General features: G+C 41.9%; 1 protein-coding gene across 6 annotated transcripts in view; it reads right to left on the bottom strand.

Moving 5' to 3' along the window:
- Positions 1–20,890, bottom strand: part of VGLL4 (vestigial like family member 4) — a 121,153-nt gene continuing 100,263 nt past the window's right edge. For all 6 annotated transcript variants that reach the window (XM_077325684.1, XM_077325681.1, XM_077325687.1 and 3 more), the window contains 3 exons: positions 9,718–9,940; positions 4,773–4,896; positions 1–2,998 (listed from right to left, as the gene is read on the bottom strand). In XM_077325684.1, coding sequence (XP_077181799.1) covers positions 2,727–2,998; positions 4,773–4,896; positions 9,718–9,940 — 619 coding nt within the window. In that variant the 3' untranslated portion in view covers positions 1–2,726. The remainder of the gene's footprint in view (positions 2,999–4,772; positions 4,897–9,717; positions 9,941–20,890) is intronic.

The following is a 20,890-nucleotide window of genomic DNA, read 5'->3' as shown; positions in this document are numbered from 1 at the left end:
TAAGATTTTAAGAGCACTTTATTGTTCATTAAGGCTACTTTAAGTACAAAAAAAAGATGGCCTGCCAAACCTTTTTTAAAAATCTCTAGGTGAAACGAGGCCATAAAAGAATGATATATTACAGATTTACAAACATGGAGAGCATTGTTCAAGCTGAACTGTAGACACTGTGGCTCTGTGATAAAACACCATGTAACAGTGAGGCTAATATCTCCCTTCTACCCACCCCCTAATCCCCTTTGGCGTTCACAAAATAATTTCCATAGAAATTATCCCCCCCCCAAATAATGATTAAACATGGGACACCTCACATCAGACTTTTAATCCTAAGCACATTTACTTTGACATAGGTTCCACCAAAATCATCATAATCAGTACAAATAATTCCCAAGTGTTGTGTGGATGGATGCCAATCTCTGCCAACCACAACAGCATTTACACCTATCACAGATAGGTAAGCCTGACATTGTTCTATTGTGCTTCAAAGAGATGTCAGAGGAGTTACATATCCTCACAGAGCCCATCTACAATCATTAGTACTTTCCTGTTAGACCGCTCAGTAGCCTGTAGCAATAACACACTAGTGGCTATTAATTGCTAATGCAGTGTTCTCATAGAATAACTGTGTTCCTGCACTTTTACTGTATTACAGACACATCTACAAACAAAAAAAAGATCAACTTTTTTTCTCCAAACAGACAAAAAAATAAAGAGAATGATTACAATAAAGGAAAGGGAAAAATTAAATAGCTACATATCATTAACAAATTAATTGTTCCTCAAAAAATACCTACAAATTTCTCTGTACATTCTTTACGCACAGCGTAATGATGGTCTTAAAGTCACCTATATAAAAAAGTGTTGCTGTTGTCTTTTCCTGCTAATTTCTTATAGGGAGTTGGGTGCTGAATGCCAAGGCAGATTATGCATTGACTACCCAGGATGATGAGAATGAAATGGGGGAGGAGTTTCTGTTGGCCTTGTCCGGCTTCTAAAATTAGGCAGCCTCACTCAGAGGAAACACAAAATAATAGTAATAATAAACAAGTTATGTTCTGGTCTCTTGCCCTATGCCTTTCTTTTAAATAGCATTTAACAGTGGAAAAATTGAAAAAGCCAGTATGGACCCAAAATTGTAACACTGTCCAGAATACAACACATGTAGTTCTGATTCACAACCAGTTCTAGCCTCTCTCTCCAAAATGGACCCTGTCTTTTCATGTAACCCAGTATATTAAAAACCCACTAGATGCAACTTCACTGGGGGATGGTGGAATGTGTGGGAGGGGGAAAAGGGCAAGTTGATGCATTTAACAAAGCTGAGCTCATTGCTATTAACACAAATCTGTTCTTTATGCCTGCCTCTATTTACCTAGTTACTGGCTATTAATACAGCAAATGAAATAAATGTAAATAACATCTTTATAAAAGGTTGTTTTAAATGGAGGAATGTATGGTGCATTGGCCTAGATTGATAAGCAGCCTTAATAACTAAAGATCATTATTTCACCATCTATTGGTTAGTCAGGATCTCTGAAGAGAGACCATTTGTTGCAACTTAATTAGCTGATGCATGTCTAACCCTTTCAGTAAGCACGTTCATATTAAATAGATGCTGCTGCAGATGGAGTAGGGAATGGAGCGAAAGCATCCTGCACTTTACGGCATTCGCTACCGAATCAACGGCTCCTTTTGTGGCCAACGTGAGGCTGTCCATGTCTGCTGGCTGCTACTGAAGGTGAATTACAGATACAAATACCAGAGTACAACTGTACCAGCAGTAAGTCTACCTAGGGCTGTTACTGAAAAAAATAAAAATAAACTAGTTCTCAAAGGCTAATACGTATTATGTTTCTTACTGTCTATACATTAATAGATACCAGCTATTTTTTTTAATAAACATGCATCTTTAAGCACTATTGAACCCTCTGACTTCAGCTCTATTCTAACAAACTGCAATGTTAAGAAAAATTAAAATGCCCACGATCGGTCAATTAACGCAGTCCAGTTGCAAGCACTAAGCACCTGACAGCTAAAGAGAGAAAGACCTATAACCTGTATGAGACTTCCCCTTCCTAGGCAATTTTGCTTTCTTGCTTTAAAGAGACAGAAATATCACCCTTACGACTTTTTCCCCCCAAGCAGTTTGCCCTCAGAATATAAGCATCGTGCGTGAAGTTGCTATGCAACTTTAGACTTCCTCCAATAGTGCAAATCATCCATGACAGTTCTTTTCAAGTATATACATACGAAGTTACTTCACAAAGAGAGAAGAAAGCAATGGAAACAAACAAAGAAACACAGACAAAATTTCTAGTCTCATGAAGCTAATCAAAGCACACAGTATTTGGGTCAACCAACTGTACAGAATGGCTTTTTTTGCCCATTAACTTGCTTCTGCGCGTGTTATAAAAAAGGGGGCGGGGCAGCAGACTTGCATGAGAGGTTTCTTTGGTAATTGAGGCAGGAAAAAAAAAGAGTGCTACATCGTAGAATTTATTTTTTAATCAAATAGTTCCTGCTATCTTTTAAGGGCATACTTGTATAAAAACCAAGCAAATACATATATATATATATATATATATATATTTAAAAAAAACGTGTGTTGCTGAAAAACTTCTCACCTCCTTTCCTCCCTCCCAAACACTATTACTGTTTGAGCACTGTTCTGAGCTCAGTCAAACCATGCAAATTCACATCAGGGTGAAGAAGCTGTGGTCCTCTCTTCACGAGACTACGGAAGGTGAATGATTATGGTTGACCATGTGGGAAGAAGGAGAAGATGACTGGCCCCTCCTGGAGGCAGATTCAGGGCTGCTGGACACTCCATCCTTTGCAGCTTTGATCTGAAGCCATGTATCTCCAAGTGCTTTGGCGAAGTGGTCATCAACAGATCCCGTAATGGATACAGAGTTTGTCACCGGCTCTGGCTCCTTATAATTCTTGCCAAGGCTTCTGCGGAAGTGCTCCTCCACCACTGGATCACAGGCAGTGGAAGCTTCAGGGGAAAAAGAAGTGGGAGGCTATGAACAAAAATGCTGATAGTTTTCTTTGCAGCTGCCTGGCAAAATACTATGTCTCTTAAGCTTGGCTGTTTTTTTTTAATACTACAAGTTTTGTTAACATCTCAAAGAAAAATGTAATAGCTTTGCTAAGACTGCATGAACTTAAAAATTCCGATTTATGTCGAAGAGTGTTTATAATAAAGGTAAAGGTATCCCCTGTGCAAGCACCAAGTCATGTCTGACCCTTGGGGTGACGCCCTCCAGCGTTTTCATGGCAGACTCAATACGGGGTGGTTTGCCAGTGCCTTCCCCAGTCGTTACCGTTTACCCCCCAGTTTTATAATAAGTGTTTTTAATAACATAATTGTTATTTATAAATGATCACACACTTTTCTAGGAGTAACAGCAGATTCCACAGGAAAGGAAGTAATAATTTGCCATTTTAAGACCAGAAACAAGAGGGAAAGATAATCAATTTTTCCTGTTTCCTTTGTAGCAATTTGATCTGAGTCTCTGCCACTGCTTTCTTTTATGTTTACTTTCTTAAAACAAAATGCATTAGGGGTGTGAATTAGTTGCTGTGGTTTTTCTATCTTTTAAAAAAGTCAGAGAAGTCAAAAAGATTTATTTCCACAAATGCTATTATGAAAAACTGCCCCAACTACTATTTGAATGTGCATTTAGTCGTATACTTGCGGAACTGAATTACTATGTACACAATTATATTGTTGCAGAAAATAAGCAAGATGGAAAGAAGAATATCAATTAGTTTTTAAAGAATTGTTCCCAAAATCAGGTAGACAATTTCATGAAATGTTATGAGTGGGGATCAAGGCCTGCCTTTTGCTTTTGTATTTTTGTTCATTTCAGCTTCGTCCCCCTAAAAAACTATCAGAAAATAATTTGTATATTCTTTCCTCAATCTGTAATTTGTACCTTATCCTGCATATTATTGATACGACTAAACCAAAGAAAAACTGGTTCTTTTATGCTGCTTTTCTCTACCTGAAGTGGTTTACATTTGCCTGCCCTTTCCTCTTCCCACAACAGGCACCCTGTGAGGTAGGTGAGGCTATGAGAGCCCTGATATTACTGCTCAGTCAGAACTGCTTTATTAGTGCTGTGGGAGCCCACGGTCACCCAGCTGGCTGCATGTGGGGGAGTGCGGAATCAAACTCAGCTCGCCAGATTATAAGTCAGCACTCCTAACCACTGCACCAAGCTGGCTCTCACCTCCGGTTTTACACTCAAGGGGAGCTGGATACTCTCCCTGCCTCCACCTTAGGAAATCTGGTTTACACCAGAGTACATTCTTCTGATAATGTGAACCCAGCGGGGTAATTCTTCTGCATGCCACATTAGATATCTGTGGTATGGCTATGATACTACAGAAGGCAGCAAAGGACAGTTACTGATCTGAGTCAAGAAAATACAAACAGAATAAGACCGAATCACTACTAGATTTTGGGACACTGACTACAAAATAAGAAAATATATATATTGGGGGACATCCTTTTTTCCATCCGAGTTTGCTTAGAAATTCTGGCATGAATCAAGCTTTTAACTGCCAACTACAGGGAAGGAAGTTCTATTGCAGTTCACAATTGCACATTTAGTTTTACCCTAGGATACCCCTCTTTCTCCTCAGGTCTCACTGTACGGCTTAATTAATTACTTACATTAGATCTTTTTGAGGACCTTATGTATTAGGTTTCAAGTGTTCAGGAAGAGGGGAAAAAACAAACGTAATCAGGAAGCATTACTTACTGCTAGATGGTCTCCGGTAACTGGCTGGCATCGTAGTGCCACATCCACTGTGCACAATTGGACAATGAGAGAGATTACAGTTACGATTGCTTGCAGAGGCACATGTGATTACAGATGGACGGTTCTGGGGAGGGCAGAGAAATGAACAGACATTCAGCACAGCTGTTGCCTCAAGTAAAGCAAGCAGTTGCTCAGTTCACAACAGAATAAAATGCACCATAACCAACAGCCTGGCTAATGAAATCACTAAACTATCTGGGCATAAGAGCAGCTTTCTACTTGACACAGTAAGTAGTGTTCAGGCAGGCAGTTGTTTTATAGCACTCAGAAATCAAAGAACATCTTTGAGCTGAAAGGAAGATAAAGGAAAGGCAGGTACAGTTCAGCTGAAAACCCATTCCTTTGTTCCTTTGAATTCTGACAAGGCAAGATTGGGTAGGGTGTTATACCAGTTCATACATGTAGAGTCACAGGAGCGGTGACCATGTGGCCTGGTCACACATGCAATTGTGGAAGAAGTGGGGTGTGCAGGCTTCTCAGCTGGAAATGTTATGGCCAGGGCGCATGAGTATCTGAAGGTGGTGGTGGGGAGTGGGGTTGCCAAATCCCCAAATGCCTTCACCCAGTGGTCCCCAACCCGGGCTGCGAAGGCCTTGGCGCCGGGCCGCAGCTCCCTCTTCCCGCCCCCCCCCCCGAAGCGAGAAGCTCGCCAGGCCACGAGCAAATCGGCCGATTAGCTCACGGCCCGGCAAGCTTCTTGTTTCGGGAGGGGGGGGGGGAGAGAAGCTTGCCGAGCCGCAAGCTAATTGGCCGCTTTGGCGGCCCGGAGGGGCCAGGAGAGGGAGCCGCGGCCGCCGGCATGGCAGCGGCGCGAACGCGCATGCGTGGACTGCCGGGCGCAAACACGCGTGCGCGGCAGTCCGCGCATGCGTGTTTGTGCTGGGGCTGCCGCGCGTGCGCGGGGCCCCGGGCCGCCCTCTCCCGCCACTCCGGAGCAGCGGTCCGCGGCAACTGGAAGGTTGCGGACCACTGCCTTAACCCACTGGGCAAACCCTGATGTTCTCACACCAAGAAAGCACCATTAAAGCAGTACATCCACAAAACACTAGGTATGTGTGTGCAGTCACAATCACATGACTTTGAAGAGGAGAGAGAACCAGCAGACTAAAACATGGGCACTTATTATGTGCTAAATGCAAGGTGTAATGGAGCGACTAGTGCCAGATTACTGCTTTCCATCTCCATCCTCCATCCACAGTAATCCCAAACAGGCATGCCTAGAAGGAGCCACATATTTTAAAAGGAGCCACATATTAGTTTAACACAGCATATCTTCAGTTATCTAGATGAAAGTGTTTTGCTTATAATCAGAAGTCCTGTATTGGTTGAAGTAGTGTGCCTATATGCCTACAGCCTTCTCTGGAGGAATATTACCAGGAGTTAACTTTCAAAACGGTGCAAAGCTGAGGGTGGAGTCATTCAGCAGCACTTCAATGGCTAAAATGGCACACTGCCCAGCAATTCACCCCTGCAAACCTAGAAATGACTCCGTGCTATACTGTCAACAGATATGCTTGGTTCTGTTGACAGAGCATTTGAAATTAGATTATCCTTGGCTCAAATTGAAACCCTGCTTTTCACTACCCAAAGCGGCTTATAGTAGCCCTCTCTTTCTTGTGCCACAACTGACACTCTGTGAGGTTGATGGGTCTGAGAGAGTCCTGAGAGAACAGTGACTGGCCCAGGGTCACCCAGCTGGCTGCATGTGGAGATCAAACCCGGTTCTCTGGATCAGAGTCTGCCGTTCTTAACTACTACATCACACTGGCTTGCTTGAGGGTGAGAAACTAACAGTGTATTCAGTGGTGAGTTGGGGAGAGCATTCAGATCTATCCGAGCCAAAAATATACCCCCAGAACACTTCATTTATATGTTTGGGTGTATTTTGTTTTCCCAAATATGGCTGGGTTTTCTTGGGGGGAAAGCCTGAGAATATCCCAGATATATTCAGGAATTATTGGTAGATCCAAAAACAGTGTAGAGGCAGGTGCAGATCACTCCCAACTGCAGTCTAATGAAGTCTCTTTAAACTTTAAAGGGACTGCAGAAGAAAGCCAGAGGATCAGCTGGGCCAGGGGGAATCAGACTTTTCCCACCAGCTCAGCTTGGGGCTGGCTTCTCATACAGCCTGGTGCAGGAGAAGCCAGTCCCAGAAGCTGCTGTGCAGCTTGGAACAATCTGTTAGCTGAGGCAGAACAGACGTTGGAGATGGCTTCTCCTGCAGCATGGTAAATAGCCTTCCCAGCCAGGATCTGTGTGCAGCTGGGAGAGCCTCCCTGCCACAAGCAGATCATAGGGCCTGCTTCTCCTGGTTTAAACATGGTTTAAGCATGGTTTAAACCAGTATCAGGATCTGGGATTTTTCAGAAATACCTAATTTTTTCCACATCCAATAGACCCAAACTAACAAACGTTAGTTAAAACTCCTCCCTGCATACTTCATGCATTCTACACATGGTCAGAGGCATACATTCCTTCACCCTGGCAAGTTATGGCCAGGTGGTTTGCGGTTAATGATTAAACACCGACACCAGGCTGAGTGAAGCAAAACAATCTTTTTTTCTGCTCCCACCTCCTCCACCCCATCTGCTCCTGAGCCAAATTTCCCACTACAAACAGAGGCAACAGCTCCCAAACAATACAATTCTCACTCCAATTTTCTGTTCAGTGTTTTCTCTTGTTTTCACTGCAGACATTCTAAAAAGAACCAACCAGAAGAAGAAGAGGGCCCAGGAATAAAAATTTACCCACCAGAGCAGATTAACTGACTTAGCTCCACCCATTTTGCGGCTTCTCACCCCTTTACCTCCAGCCCAAATTCTTCCAACACAATCCAAATAAAATTGTCTAGGTCTCTACAAATATTCAAATGTACTTAAAAAACATGAAAGCTTGGAATCCAAAGAGGGGGGGGGAGATTCTCTTTTCACAGAAACCCCCCAGAAATGAACAAGCCTGATACAATCATGAACTGTAGGCATAGTCCAGTTTTAAACATGGATAGCATGTTTCCCTGCAGCATCTTATTTGAGATAGTATCCAGCCATGCCTCACAGTCATTAAAATATCTGGCCATAATCGCCCTGGTACAGTCCAGTAAAAACAGCTTCTCATGTGCTCTTATAGTGCCAGAGCTGGATGCCAAGCTGAGAAACAATAGTAAGACTTAATCAAAGAACGATAATGTCGTCAATGGAAGCCTCTCCCTTCCTCATCTGTCATCGCTGAGCTGATGACGGAGAGGAAGAAAGGGGGGTGGTGTATGCAGAGAACAGCACCAATTGGATTTGTAGGCTCGATCACACATAATATTAACATGTACCAGAGGTACAGGGAAAGCATGAAATCCCCCACAAGTGTCAAAAACAAAAGCCAGAAATACTATCAAATGTTAGGTGATGGAATGGCGAATTCTCTTTCAAACTCACAAAACATTATCCTGATTTCCAAGAGGTACCCATGTAAGTTGATATTTGCAATAAATCACAGTAAACATATTCACTTCCTTCCCCGGTCAGCTGAGAGTACACAGTTGAGGAGGAGCAGAGTGGAAGTAATAGTTCTGGACAAATAGTCTAAAAAGGAGTAGGAGAATGTGTAGTGGGCAAGGGAAGCAGCTTTTATAAACAAGTGTAGGAATTTCCCCAAAAGAAGCAACAACAACAGAAGCCTGCAGGAAAAGATCTGCACCACCAACATGGCTTACTCCCTGCTATAACACAGGAAACTGGGGGGGGGGGAGGTATTTAAAAGTCTCCAAATAAGAATTCGGAAAGAATTTATCAGTCATCAGCCCAAGGAAGGTAAAAATAGTGCCAGTGGCTCTGTGCACAAGTGACACACGGTGAACAGGATTTCAGTGATCTGTACCTTCCCAGGTTTAAGATCAAGCAGACCATGCCAGACCTTTGTCTCAAAGACAAGCTCAGACTTCTCCCAAACCATATCCTCTCATGGGTTTCTGTCTCACTTCTCCATAAACAATGATTTCCCAAAGCCTCAGACATTTCCTACAGAACATATGTCTTCTAAAAAACCTTACTAATTAGTCATTAGGACAGCCAATGGTTGGTTAGGTGGTTCCTTAGATAAATGTCCACAAGTCTAACGGAGGAGTCAACTGGGCACCAATATCCTGGCTCAAGAAAGTTCTTACACTGACCTACTTCTGCCCTCTCTGAGTGGAGGAAATAATAATTAAGAGCTGCTACGCTGTTTTGTATGAATATATTCTCTGTCATATATAGAAAGGGTTGTGTTTTTTAACTGTAGGAAAACATTTTAATCATGTTGTTCTCCCACTGCAAACTGCAGCTGTAAAGACTGGGAACTGTCTTATCTATTCCTTGCATTTTTGAAAGCAGCAGTTTCTTGCTTGCATGCTCAGGGGAATTCACTCACACACAAGGAAGTGATGCTTTCACAAGATAGCTATTCCTACAGCTGCCATGGGATTGGTGTGGGGCTGCAGCAGCTCCTGCTTCTTTCCCCTCTCTCAGAACAGAACAGAACAAACCACCAAGGCTTCTTCTGCCTTAGAAGGGTGGACTGAACGCCTGTGGAAGGGAAGTGACTCCTTTCATCAAGACTGGGCAACCAGGAAAAAGACTCCCATGTACTATGCAAAGACATAAATGTGTCTTTTTCCAAATCACTACCAAGCTGTGTTGCTTGCCAGAAAGCCTGAACCAGATTTTTCAGTGATATAATCTGCGACTGATTTGAACCTTTGTAAAAACTGCCAACTGCATTAATGTGCATGCAAAGTTGCAAATAGGGACAAAATTAACTGCAAGACTTTCCTTTTCAAGAAAGCTACATGTTAAAAATATACAGAACAGACCCTAAGAGGAAGGCACATCGTAACAATCAAGTTGCCAACTACCTGCTGCCGTTCCACCGACGTCATTGTCGGAGTGATGCTGATAGACCGGGTAGCATCCATGCTGTTTTTGGTCAGTGCTAGAGGTTGATCCATGGTTAAACTTGGGATTGAGGCATACATGTGATTAGCATGAATGCTCACTGTTGGTGCAGCAGCCCGGTCAATTGGACTGCGACTTCTTTCTCTGTGCTCTTTCCGATAATCTCCATTGGCAGTCTTCATTCTAAGAGAAATAAATCAGATTATATGTTAGCAGTATGCACCTTCCACCCCCCAGTTCAGAAATGTTAGAAGAATATTTCAGCATGTCTTTTGTTCGCATATAATATTAATCAAGCAACTGAATACACAAACATAATCACCAGCTGAACTGACACTGCAAGAGCAATCCTTAAAAAAAAAGTAATTAGAGATATTTGTCAGCTTCATCTAACTAATACACAAAAGAAAAAAGTAAGGTGTCTACTTCATGGACATACAACACCTCATCGCATGATGATGTTCTGAAGAAACGGTCCATGGCCCATGCCACCTACCACCAGAGTCTCATTTTACTAGACTGATACAATCAAAATGCATGAAACATTAAATGATGCTTGGTTTATGTTCTGTTAAGAACAGAAAGTCCTCCTTAGAGAACAGCATAAAACCTGCCACTTTATTCAACAGTGGCACTTTCACTGACTGTGAGAAGGCTGAAAGCCTGACCGAGCACGTGTACCTGGGAGGGCAAAGAACGGGGAACTGAAATTCTTGTTTTATAGCAGCTGTGAGCTAGAAGGGTGGAAAGGCAAAGCACAACACCAGAGATCTACTCTAGGCCTCCCTATTACTGCTTTGTGGTAAACATCAGCCATCTAGCCAACAGAAAGAGCCAGAGAAAAGCTGGCTTATTTCTTTCATTTAAATATAGCCTTTTCTACCCCTGGAAATTCAAGGCAGATTGCAGTTCAATATAAATGCCTACAATACAGCAGTCCACCTGATACAAAAGGGGGAGGTTACAGAAATGGCAGAGAAAAATACACAGGTACTAATTGTTATTAGATAACATAAATCAGAATGATGTAATATCCAGGTATAATGGGCACTGAAAGATTCGCTATGCTGGCAATGCACACAATGTCAAAACAAAAATAGGTTTTAATGCAAGGCTTGATGCATTTTCTTTGGATTCAGGAACAGCCCCAAATTTTACAAGCCAGACTTATTTTCAACCTTCAGGGTTTTATATTTTAAGGACCAAACTTTCTAATTATTGGACTAGATGGCCTGTATGGCCCCTTCCAACTCTATGATTCTATGATTCTATGAAATGTGAATCTGTTGTTTCTCAACGTATCTTCCACCCTAGGTCTACATATTTCTGAAGGTGGTGTTTCCATCTCTCTAACCCTTCCCTGAAGAATTTATAGAAACACAGAGTTGGAAGGGGCCATACAGGCCATCTAGTCCAACCCCCTGCTCAATGCAGGATCAGCTCAAAGCATCCTAAAGCATCCAATTCTGTAGTCTTCCACTTCAAAATGGCACTTTTGGCACCTTCAAAGGACTTGAATCATGTCCATATCAAGTGTTCTTTGAGTTTTGGGAACAAAAAGAAGTCTGAAGGGACAAGATCAGGGCTATAAGGTGGATGGGGTAAGGTTTCCTAACAAAATTATCATAGTACAGCCCTTGTTACCCTTAAAGAATGAACAGGTGCCTTGTGATGGGAAAAAATTCCTTGGCGCAAATTTCCTGGCCTTTTTCTCACCAATGCAGTTTTCAATTTTTGGGTGGGAAGGCACCCTAACAAGACTAAAACTAGTGTACTGCTGGAGAACTCATCTGCAGCCATCCACTGATTACAGAGACATGTTTAACCACGTTTTGTTTGGAATAAACCCTTTCATGGATGAACTAGAACTTTTTACCTCCGTGTGTGTGTGCACATGCGTGCATGTGTGTGAGTGCATAGAGGTTTTACTGGAAAACTACTGAGGGACTGGAAAAGTCACTGTCTTGATCTAAAACAGCTGTCCAACAGGACAAGGGCACCTCATTGTTGTATGGACAGCAGCATGAAAGGGCAAATCAGGGAAAATAACTTAGCTGAAAAGTTCACCCGACGCTCGGTCAACATTTATTAGCATAATAAGAGATCAGGGCATCCAGGACTTTAAATTGTACCGAAAGGGCCTACAAGGCAGAGCTGTTCTGCCAGGCAATAAAACCAACAGCCACTGGCCTCCACACCTGAGAATCCATCTGCGCGGAGGGGGGGAATCCCTCCAGGCTGACTAATCCCTCAGTGAGGGTCAAAATTATTAAGACGGGGTCATTTTAAATGTTTTAGAATGTTTTAATAATCAGAGTTTGTTTTAAGTTTGTTTTTACCCATCCTGAGCCATTAGGGAAGGGTGGGATACAAAAATAAAGTGGTAGATGATGACGGGATGGGTGGTGGTGATGATGGTGCTGCTGCTGCCTGGCTGAACTTCAGTAGTTGTGCTAAGGTCTATAGTCATTTTCTTTGTGCACTGGCATTAATTCAAATTATCTTCGTTGTCTTTGGGTTTTATTTTTTGTATTTTGTGTGAGTGCTTTCATCAAATAGAACGGTTCACAGGCAGCCAAAGTGCCAATGCAAGAGTGAGCAGAAGATTCCATCATTTCCATAGGACACGTCAGACTTATTTCGCCAACATTATAGTCATTTGGGAGTTGTATTTCAGCAGCTCAACCCAACCTCCATAAAACATAGCTTTCCACTGAAATATTAATTATGTGTTGTAACTGCACTTGAATTAAAAAGCCGTTAGTAAATTAGCAGCACATTTGGGACTCATTTGTCTCCGTCAAATAAGCTTTAGCTTCAAATAAGCATGAACACTTGCAGTGTACTGACAATACTTGTCTGGACTCTATCTCCAAGGAAGAGTATACCTGGAAAAGAAAAACAAAATCTAGACACATATCGTCAGCTCAGGTCCTGACTCCTTCAAGAAATATCCAAATAAACTGAAATACAGCTGCAATACAGTCAGTGATTGACTCAGCACTACGCGCAAGAGTTCTGTGGTTTTACCAATGAGGAAACAGGCTGCTATCTAGTCCTGCCAGTTGGCACGATCAACATTCTTGAGAAACAGCTTAGAGCAGCCTTTCTCCACCTTTTGACTGTCGAAGCACACCTGAAATTTTTTTTTTTCATATTTTGAGCCACACCAGAAGGGAGGTCAGCTGACTATGCTTCATCCTGGAAACAACATGTCACCCAGATGGACCCATTGCTTCATTAGCAACCTTTTTGGCACAAATGAGGCACAGCAAAATAGGACACCTGAGATCACCAGTCCATGTGAAAACCATTGTTCAGTAGCTTTCACTCTAAAGATGGGCTTTTTTGAATCTCAGAAGGCCCCCGTCCTCACCACCCATGGCCTGGAGCTTGCCAGGGTGGGCGCTAGGACAGAGCAGGTGCTAGGCTGCAGAAGGCCCTGTATCTCACCACGGGTCTTCTGCAGCCTAGCACCTGGTGGCAGGTGGCTGCTAGGTTGCAGAAAGCCTCTCTCCCTGCCACCCAAGGCTTGGAATTCATTGAAGGTCCCTCTGCGACCTCTCATGTTAAAATAAAACAAACAAAAAACCTCAAAGATACCCCCAACCCAAGGAAAGACTCAGCTCACTCAACTCCAGCTGCCACCAACAACACAAGTTGACAAAGCTGTAGGAGCCTTGGCTAGCAAAGGTCAGAATGGCCAAGGCACCTCCCCTTCAGGCCCTAATTGGCAACTTTGGGAGGGGGAGATTTCTTTTTAAGATCAATCATTTAAAAAATCCCAACATGCCATGGCAGAGCTCAGGTGCACCAATGGCACAACAGTTGAGAATTCCTGCTTTGGACATAGCTTTAGCTTAAGATAGGTAAAGATTTTATGTATCGGTTCTCATCTTACAAGGGGCTTGTGAGTTTGAAGCAATGCTAAAACAGACATGACCAAGGACTACTTAAATGCTTCCAAAGGAAATCCATTGTTTCTTTGCCCTGTTATGTCTCTATAACCTGAAAACTCAATACAAAGCATAGTTCTACCCTAATTATTTTAAAGAAAAACTTCCTCTATTACCATCATAAGACTGAAATAAAGTGCAAACAGCTGAAAACTAGATCTTTCAATCAAAACCCTTTTACTTTTCATTGTTATTTCAATGTTTCCAAGAAAAGGTTCTGAGTAACTTAGAAGTTCACACATTGGTAGGTCCTAATAAACCTGCTTTTACTGAAATCTCTTTTGTCGCCTTCCAGTACTTGGATTTATGATTCTCATTTGCCTCCCAGAAAAGGCTCCACATTTCTGAGTCTCTGAACATCTTACAAATAACCAACTTACTATCTAATTTTGGTAATTCTAAAGCCATCGTAGCTAGAAGCATCAGCTTCCTGTTTGACAGATGGAGAAAAAGTGCTAGGCTTCCATACAAACCATTATGTAGGAAACAGCTGAAGCAATCCTGTATTGTTCAAACCATTTATTTTCAACTGTGCTTAAAACAGACATTGTTTTCCATGATTCTCTCCAGTGAATCATAACTAGGCTCCACTGCTCACCCAAGCATCACGTGCTTAGATGAAATACCAAAACCACACACATCCTGACTGTTAGAACCAAACTGCAGCAAATTTTCTTCTTTGTTAATTGAAAGCAAAGTCCTGAGAATGCACACTAAAATGTTCAAGTGGTGGTTGCGACACATTGTCCTTAAATGGTTCTTGTGTTGTAGAACTCTTAATGCTGCTGTTGTGTTTACTGGAACTGAGCAATGGGTAATTCACACCCATCTTAGAGAAACAGGAAAACTCCGCCAACTGTTTAAGGAAAAGGGGGAAAGAGGAAAGGAGACAGAGAGGCCCAGAAAAGGGGACTGTTCCGTTAAGATCATTTCCACTGTGCAGCTCTTTATAGAGTAGCAGCCAAAAGCTCTGCTGAGAAAAAGCTAAAATCAGTCTTTTTCTCGTATATAGCGTGTATTAAAATAGTTGGTTAAATAAAGGTACATGAATATTTCACTTCTAACAAATCCTAGCCTAATCTCATCAGATCTCAGAAGCTACGCAGGGTCCCCCCAGGAAGTTCAGGGTCAGTAAACAGAGGCAGGCAATAGCAAACCACCTCAGAATGGTTCTGAGGATCCCCATTACATACTACAGAAGCGAGTTCCACTAATGATGTGTTGTATTAAGTGTTGTTGTGTTAGTCCTGAAGCTGTTACTCATCAACGTCACTAAGTGGGCCTACTTATTGGTATAGTATGCGTATATGGAAAGAGAGAAAACCTTCTCTACCCATTCTGTTTACACAATGCATAATTATGTTTACCAAACATTCTTGGAGATAGGATTATTCTGACAAAAAAGGGCCTATCTTATGAGTGAAGCTCCTCAGAGTTTCTCTGCCGCAACAGTCAAAGAATAATGGAGCGGGAAATCTGATTTTATTTATATTCAGCATGTGTGTTGCTACCCAGCGCTCCCAGAGGGCGAAGCAAAAGCTGAAAAATAATTTTAAGCTTAGTTCAATAAGAGTATCTAAATCAATTCTGTGCATATACACATCCCATCAGTGTAATGGATAGACCACACATTTTACAACTCTCTATCACAATGTTCCTTCATTCCCCTACTCCCGCCAAGAAGCTCCAAACTCCTGAGCTTTTCATCACATGGAAGATGCCCAATACTGTGATCTGTTGCCCTTCTCCATACCTTTTCAGTCACTACACCAGCCATTAGATGTGGTATTTCCATATACTTCTGAAACTCCCCCCTCAAGTTCCAACTTTATTATATAATTTATTTAAAGGCTTATTCTCAAAAGTCTGTTGCAGTTCAGTTGTTCTGTCAGTGACTTCTATGTAAAATGTTCAGTTAAATATATCTTGCACGAGCAGTAAAGCCTGTTGTACAAAAAAAATGCAACAGGCACTAGGCCATCCATGATCCTATTCAATATTATCCCCAGCCTGCGAAGGTAGGAGGGGAGTATTAAAAAGGAAGTGCAGCTGGGTGACAGCTGATTATGACAGCTGCAAGGCTGTCATGATCAGCTATTACATCCGTTTAAATGCTCCCCACCAGGCTGCCAAGGCAGGTGGGGAGCATTTAAACAAAGCGGCCCCCTGCCTTACAGCTGATCATGACAGCCCCACAAGGCTGTAATAATCAGCTGCAGTGTAGAGGGGGCCGTCCCTTTAAATGCTCCCCATCGGCCTGCCAAGCCTCCTGGCATGGGCGGGGCTCTGTGTGGAGGCTCTGGAATGTTCAGCCCAGCTTCTGAAATAAGCACACTCCATTATATTGCAGAGACAGTGAATTTATTTTCTGGGACTAAATAAACTTTAACAGTCCTCATTAAGCATTTCAGTATAAAAAGGGAAACTGAAATCTGGTCTGTTCTGAATATATATCCAAGGCAAAATGAGGGAAAATCATATTACCCATTCCTCCTTTCTCACATAATCAAGCAAACAGGTTCTATTCATTATTTAAAATGCACACAAGAATTTACTATGTCAGGAGCACAGTGTACAACCCAACTTATGGCAAACAATAATTTCTTTACCATTGGCCAAAATCTAGTTCTTCACCCTTTTAGTCACATATTTAAAGAAACAAGCAGATGGTTTGTCTTCATACTCAGCCTCAAGCTGATAACACCGCTCAATAAAGGCCCTGAGAGTTTTCAAACAAAAGCTTATTCAATGGTCAATTAAAAGACACTTGGAGTCAGCTATATTCTAGCATGCTGGACAAGCAACAACTTTCCCTAGTGTGTATTTCAAATGTGGAGATGGTACAGCTTTCATGTTCAAAATACTTTAACAAGAGACAAGAATGAAGCCAAACAGAATTTATCTGGTATACAGGAAAGGAAGCTTCTGGAGACAAGATTTGTTTTTTTAAAGCCAACTGAAAGTCCTCTTTGCCGATTTCATCCAGAGGCCTCAAAAGCTTGGAAAAAGAGCCATTTATTACACAGTTAATTTCTAACAGAAACAACTGAAATTCTGAAGGAGGAAATGAGTAATCCCTTTACTGGTTTACCATCAAAGTAATCTAATGCCAAGTAATACAAAGCCCATGTAAAGCCAATGAGCAACATTTTTTTATTCAATGTGTCACACCATCTCCAGCTAAATACTGAGATCTATATCCTATGTATGCAAGGAAATATTTTTGTACTAAGTGGAATATAGATTACATAAAATAAATTAATTTTAAAAGCTACTGAAAGTTGCCTGAGCACACCCCCAAAATTCAGATCTGATTCTCTTCTAGACTGATCTAGCACAACCATTCTCTTCAGATGACATTGTATAATTAAAACCCTTCAAGAAGCACGTGAAAAAAACAATACACCTTTTATTTGGGGTTTATTTACTACCCTAAGCCAAATTCTAATGCATCTTGGGACAGTAAGGTATCACCCCACCCCAAAAAAAAAAAAGTGGTTCTGGTAGTAGAAGTCAGTTTTTCATCAAGACCAAGGATGTTTACAAGCATGCATCATTACTGAATAATAGCCTTGGTATCTCATGAAGCCATTTTCCTACTCAAACCAATTAACTACAACTGATGACATAAATGTTCTACAGTAAAGTTCACTGTTGGTGTCAACCTAATTTCATGAAGTCAAACAACTCTTTGATTCAGTGCTTCCTTGAATCAATTATTCATTGGGAAATGGGACTCAATGCACTGAGAAGAAGAACATCAGAGTGTCAAAATCAGTTGATTTCTAAAGGATTGTTCAATGCTCTACAGTCTACAGAAAGAAACATTTAATTGGTTGCACATGAAACACGGTGTACCTAATTTTCAATATTAATACTTAAATGAGATTTGGGCCATAGACACAAAGGGCAGATCCTTCTACAGACCTCAGAAAAACCCCAGGTTAACAGAAAAATCAGAAATAAAAACAAAAGATGGAAGGTTGCCCTGTAAAAAAATGATTAAATGAGCACCTGTAGGTTTAGGAATCAGATGGTCTCAGTAGCTATTGCTAGGCAAGTACAACAGTATTCAAAAGTCTTAGAGGCAGCTTGGTGTAGTGGTTAAGAGCAGCAGCTTCTAATTTACCGAGCGGGGTTTGATTCTGCACTCCCCCACATGCAGCCAACTGGGTGATCTTGAGCTCCTCATGGCACTGCTAAAACTGATCTAACCAAGGAGTAATATCAGCCCTTTCTCAGCCTCACCCACCTCACAGGGTGTCTGTTGGGGGGGGGGAGGGAAGACGATTGTAAGTCTCTTTGAGACTTCTTTGGGTAGAGAAAAGCAGCATATAAGAACCAACTCCTCCTCCTCTGCTTCTTTTTTCTCTCAGGAAAGGAAGGAGATGGGGGGGGTCCTTTCTAGAGCTGTTTTGGTCTTTGAGGGAAGACTCATAACAGCCAGGCCTGGCAGCAACCATGGACAATTTGCTACTATGTGAGTTTCATGACTTACCTAAGTCTGGCTGCTTGCTACTGTTCAACTGCAGTCACCCCTCAAAAGCCAAGATAGTAATTAGAGTTTCAGACCATGATTGTGAAGTCCACCTGATACAAAAGGGGAAATCCCCATTCTGCTGTGAAGCTACCTGGGCAACCTTGAGCCAGTCACAAACTCTCAGCATAACCTGCCTCACAAGGTTGCTGTTGTGAGAATTGTTTTTGTCCCAATTGTGGAGAAAAGCAGGATATAAATAAGTAAAATAATATAAGTCTGGAGGGGCAGATAAATGGCTAGTTGATTCGTGAAAAGGAGAGAAAGGAGCAGGGAAAGGTCATGACAGGGGGGTTGCCAAGAGGAGGAGAGAAGGAAGCAGTGCAATGAGATGCAGGGGGAAATGGCATGCCCCCTGCAACTTCTTGTGAGTTCCCCACCACACAGCTGGGCCAGAATCAACTACTACTGCCCAATGTAGCCAGAGGTTTTCTGGGTAGAGATTGCCTGGAGAAAGGAAGGTGGGAAACCTGCAGATAAAAGCTGGGGGAGGGAGGGGGAAAGGATAGAGGCTATGGGGGCTCTTTCAGGGAAGTGAAAGTAGTATGGAGGACAGGAAAATGAGGTTCCCCACAAGTCCTTGTGGGTTTCCCACTTACGTTTACTAATGTGCAAGTGGTAATGTCTAAATAGGACTACATTACTGAGTCACTTCTCTAAGCATGCTGCCAAGAAAGTGCTGATGAGGTGACTTTTTACCAATACAATAATAAAAACTTACCCTAAATATTATCCTGAACTGTTACCAAAAAAAGAAGTTTGAGTCCAGTGGCACCTTTCAGACCAACAAAGTGCCACTGGATTCAAACTTTGTTTTGCTTCTTCAGACTAACATGGCAACCCACCTGAATCTGTGCCTACGAGACACTGTGAACAAAATCCAAGTCTCAGTGGGGATCAGAAATACATTACTTAGTTATGTACTTAAGCTAGAATAGAAAAGTATTGATTGCATTTTATTTTTGTTTAGAGCTGGCTCAGGACCTTTGTTACAAGATGGCATAAACATGTTTTAACAGCAACACAAAGATTAGCTTACTCTTTGTATTCTCAGAATGTAATTCAAGCCAAGAAACAAAGGAAATAAATTGATGCACTTGATTTGTTTATACACAAACGTAATTGTCCTGAAAGAGGCCACCCAGTTAAAAACCCAGGAGTAGTCTGAAACACAATTTTATTTGTGAAGAACTACAGAGATCGAGATCCATGCCAAACCTTTCTACATTTTGATGAATCAATTCCAAAGTCTATCGTGAAAGGTTTAGAACAAAAGGTAAAGCAGAAAAGGTTTGCTAGATTGCCCAATTTCACATACAACATGCAATTAATTGCTGGAAGCATTTCTTCACATAGTATACAACAGAAGCCAAAAGTACTGGATTTAAAGTATAGCTGCCCAGAAAATACAAGAAAGGTGTTTTTAAGAAACAAGTTAAAAAGTGTTTTTCAAAACAACACTTTGATTATGCTTGCATTTTACTTGTTGTTTGTTTCATCTTATAACATCCTTCTGCTAAGCGAGATGCCTGGCTCCAGTAAGAGAAGTGTTTGACACTTAGTGGAAGGAGAATCGAAGGACCCAACTCTTAGGCTCGACATCCACACAGCAGATATCATCATGCAAAACTTCAACCAAAATATCTCTAAAACAGAAAATACAATGTTTCAACTGAAGTCTTGTGTCAAGACTGCAATACTCTCCTGGTAGGTTGCTGGAAGGAAGAATTGCCCTCCATGAGCCAAAGGAGAAACGGTTTTATAAACTTGAGAATGGATTATTCTGTTTTCCTCCCTCTTACATCCTGGAAATAGCTGACGTATGTATGGCAAGGCGGGATATTGAGCATACATGTTATTTAGAAAGGCAGCTAGTGATAGTAAGTACACAGGTTTATATGAGGCAACCCCAGGGTTGAAAGTTCTCTCACTCTCTTGCACCCCCCCCTTCTTCACAAGAGTTTCTTGTCATCATACTCTGAAAATGGGTACAGCTATATTATACACAAATATGAGACCTTCCACAGGCTATATACTTGCATGTTACTCCTACCTCAGATTAACATAGTATAGGAAGCATTTTATGTGTAAGACATACTGACTGAAAATTGTGGGACTGAAAACTTCATAACTCTACGATCATATGTCACATTTAACCACGGTTAATGGAAAATGTGCATAAACTTGGCTTGTTGCAGCTTGCTTCACTTGCTCCTCCCATTTATTGAGAACCGTGATTTAAAAAAAACTCAAGTGACATACCTGCTCCAATTCTTCTCAGCATTCTCTCCCCTCTCTCTGCACCTCCAACTAGCTAGTGAGCAGACAAGGAAGACACAACCTCACCCAGAGTCTAAGGGGGATTTGTTCAAGGGAAACTCAGGCTTCCCTGTGGGAAATTCCACAACTCTCATAAGTGCTTGGAGAGGACTTCTTCTTTGATGGCTGCCACCACCTCCTGAGTCACCCACCTCTGAAGAAAGATCAAACAGGGCTGACTGGTGATATAGGCATGGCAAGGCTGTGAGGAGGAATTAATGCAGTCTTTTTTATTTCATGAACAGCACAAAGCTTTATTCCACTGTCAGCATCACTTGAAGGTATACAGCAGGGGTGGAAAAATTGTGAGTCTCCAGATGT

The sequence above is a fragment of the Paroedura picta genome, chromosome 3 (assembly GCF_049243985.1).
Source record: "Paroedura picta isolate Pp20150507F chromosome 3, Ppicta_v3.0, whole genome shotgun sequence".
Classification (NCBI taxonomy): Eukaryota; Metazoa; Chordata; class Lepidosauria; order Squamata; family Gekkonidae; genus Paroedura; species Paroedura picta.
Note: the sequence above shows the minus strand (reverse complement) of the source record. Positions and strands in the feature narration are given on the sequence as shown.